Raw genomic sequence first — 3,125 nt, 5'->3', positions numbered from 1 at the left:
TTTTTAGTTTTTTTTTTTTCAATTGAACGATATCATTCATATAAAAAAATTTAATTTATATCTTACACTTATTATGTTTATAGATTTAATTATATTTGTTTATCAACCGTATCTTGAAAATTGAGATGATAAAATTATTATCATTTTTAATTTTTCATTGACTAATTTGTGTGTGTATTAGATTATGGTTGTGATTGTACAACAATAATATATATTTTAAATTTTAACTTAAGGTTGTTTATATATACTGAATTTAGAGAAAATATATTACATGCTCAAAATTTTAAATAAGTTTATAATTATGCTTGTAAATATGTTAACTTTTATAAAACATTAAATCTTAAGTATACAAATTTATATGTTATGAAATTATTTAAATTTTTTAATATAGATGGGATGATCAACTGATGACTCATTAGGTTGATCTGTTACAAGTAATTCAGAGTCTAATAATATTAGTCTATATCTCTCCAAGGAGAATATTGGAGTAACAGGAGAGAATCCCAACCCGTATTTACATTTGGTCACTGGTGTTACAAGGTGATGCGAGTTATTTTTATGTTGTTTTAGAATAAAGAGTCACTTTGTTGCCTAGCTAGTTGGGCTACTAAGGTAATGACTGATTGGGCTAGGACTAGGAGTATATCTTGTTTTGTTATGCAAATGGAATAAGATCAGTTCAAGGCCTACTCGTGTTGTGCAGTCAATAACCCCACCTTACCTTGTAGCTATGCTCAGGTATCTAGGATACATACAGTTACAACTTACAAGTTCCATCTTGCTTTCAACATAACTAAACTCTGTTTTTTCCACTTCACAATAGCGCGAGGTAAATTACTCAAATTTCACAGTCCCAATAAATACATGTAATTCATGAAGAAAAATTGTAGTATAACCACTTAGCAACTTTACTGTATTTAATTTTACACAAGCACTACACACCAATTGAGCATTAAAAAAGTCGAACCATATCTTCCTACATATCCAAGTTTTCATTGATGGTTTTCCCCATCACAGTCAAGGATTTCCTCTAACAATTTGTCATCCAAACACTGAAATACCACAACTTGTTTACCAAGCTCAGTGTTAGATGATGAGGACTTCTTGCTAAGAGAAGCCACATTGCAAGGTTGGTGTTCATTTGGGAAATTGAGAATGGCCATAGTACCTCTCATCTCAAAGGCAGCACGATCATAAGCTCTTGCAGCCTCCTCAGCTGTGTTAAAGGTTCCAAGCCACACACGAGCACCATGGCCTCCTACGTACTCCTCTATACTTAATTTGCTTTGGTTCCCCTTCATTGACCTTTTCCTTTAAATCCTCCATTTGTGTCACACTTGTGCATGAATCTTTAACTTGTCTTGGCCTTTTATATTGAGAAAACAATGTGTGTAGTCTTGGCCATGTGTTAAAATTTACGATAGGTTGATTACATTCAATGGATTAGAAAAATTACCAACCTTTAAGATACCCCATGATGGAGATTGGTTTTAGAGTTCAGCGTATGTGGATCACATAGTGATCACTCACCACTAAAGGCCTCTCACCTATGCAAATTTTTGTTTGGATTTTTATGCATAAAGAATGTCACCCTTTTTATGTCCTAGTTCTAATAGGACAGTGGTGAGGTCAGAAGGACCATGGGTATCAAATTTGTGCTAATGCTAATCGAATCATTATTAGCAATTACAAAATAGAAATTTGGATATAGAAAAATAACCATCTGTACAACCCTAGCCACTTGTTTAATTTCCATAAACTAATGACCCATCTGGTCCCAAGATCAATTTTGTAGTGGAAGTTCTCGTTAGAAGAATATGGTATTAATTTAAGGGTGGGATTGAGACGTGAAAACATTAGATTAATTTCATCACGTGGTTCATAGAATTCTAATTAAGGTGAAACACTGAACTTCAATAGAATTTCCAATAGCCATCATCTTACATCATGGTTTTAGGTTGAAACAACCTACTGGCCTTATAGATCTGCATTAGTTTAATTTCCGTGGATGTCAACTCAAACCTTTTTCTAAGGTTATCATATAGTAATAACTCAAGTCAAACTAAAAAAAAAATATGTATGAAAACGTAGCAGCGTGACGATCTGCATCTTCATTTCTCCCTTGTCCCTTGTGGTGAATACTCTGTACTATTATCAGTGACGTCTTTTTGCAGAAAAAGCCATATAAAACCAATCTAAGTATTTTGCTTAATCATTGGTGTCAATATTGTGGCTATTGTTAATTACTTGCAGATTTTGCAATTGCGATGGAAATTTCATGCCTGCATAGTTATGCAACTGAGTTCATATCTTAGTACTATATCACACATATCATTGGTTCATATGTTGGGACACAAATGATTACATAAGTTGGGAATCAAATGAATTCAGTAGATTTGGTTTTAAAATATAACTATGTTTATTGGAATCAGATGACTTGACTAAGAGGATTATATAGATAGCAAAAATCTACCTGCAACTCATGACCAATGTTACCCACAAATGCATTAGGAAGAGACTTAAATCAGTCCACACTGCATCCTTGAAGACATGTAGCCTGTATATCTCAACCTTAAAGTAAAACGGTTATTAGCTTTGGATGAATCAAACTTGGTTCAGGCTGGCAGATAGTGATTAGTACTTGGTTCGTTGTCATAATCATAAGTCATGGTCAAAGTATTGATATAGTTATTAAATATAAAATCCATCCGTGAGCCTTTACTTAAGCATATGTTAGTTAAGGTCGTGCTTAGATAAATTTTTCTGTTGGTATTTATAAAATATATTGAATTTCTTCTCAATTTAAAATCAACTTGTATACCTTAATATTTGAAGAAGTTCAATGAAAAGAGCTTCTATAAACTTATGTATGTACGTTGATTTTAGTTTATGCAGGAAGCTTAATTCATTCTTTACTTCTCTAAGTATTTATAGAAAAAAGTATTCAGACAAGACTTAGTGATTAACTCACAAGCCCTTCGATATTATCCCCTCAAAATCCTTGATTCAAACAGCTTCATCTTAACTGCTCCAACCGAATCTTAACCCTTGATGCTAACATCTTAGTAATTACTGCAACAGAAAATGCCAAACATACACTCAGAACAAAGATCAATTAGAATTAG

The 3,125-nt window shown here is 32.7% G+C and overlaps 1 protein-coding gene across 1 annotated transcript; it reads right to left on the bottom strand.

Moving 5' to 3' along the window:
* Window positions 1–992: 992 nt before the first annotated feature.
* Window positions 993–1,301, bottom strand: LOC114405264 (ethylene-responsive transcription factor ERF095-like). The gene has a single exon (XM_028367874.1). The coding sequence runs from the start codon at window positions 1,299–1,301 to the stop codon at window positions 993–995; it is 309 nt and encodes a 102-aa protein (XP_028223675.1).
* Between the last annotated feature and the right edge of the window lie 1,824 nt (window positions 1,302–3,125).

The sequence above is a fragment of the Glycine soja genome, chromosome 3, assembly GCF_004193775.1.
Source record: "Glycine soja cultivar W05 chromosome 3, ASM419377v2, whole genome shotgun sequence".
Taxonomy (NCBI): Eukaryota; Viridiplantae; Streptophyta; class Magnoliopsida; order Fabales; family Fabaceae; genus Glycine; species Glycine soja.
The sequence above is the reverse complement of the archived record's forward strand: the minus strand, read 5'-3'. Positions and strand labels throughout refer to the sequence as shown.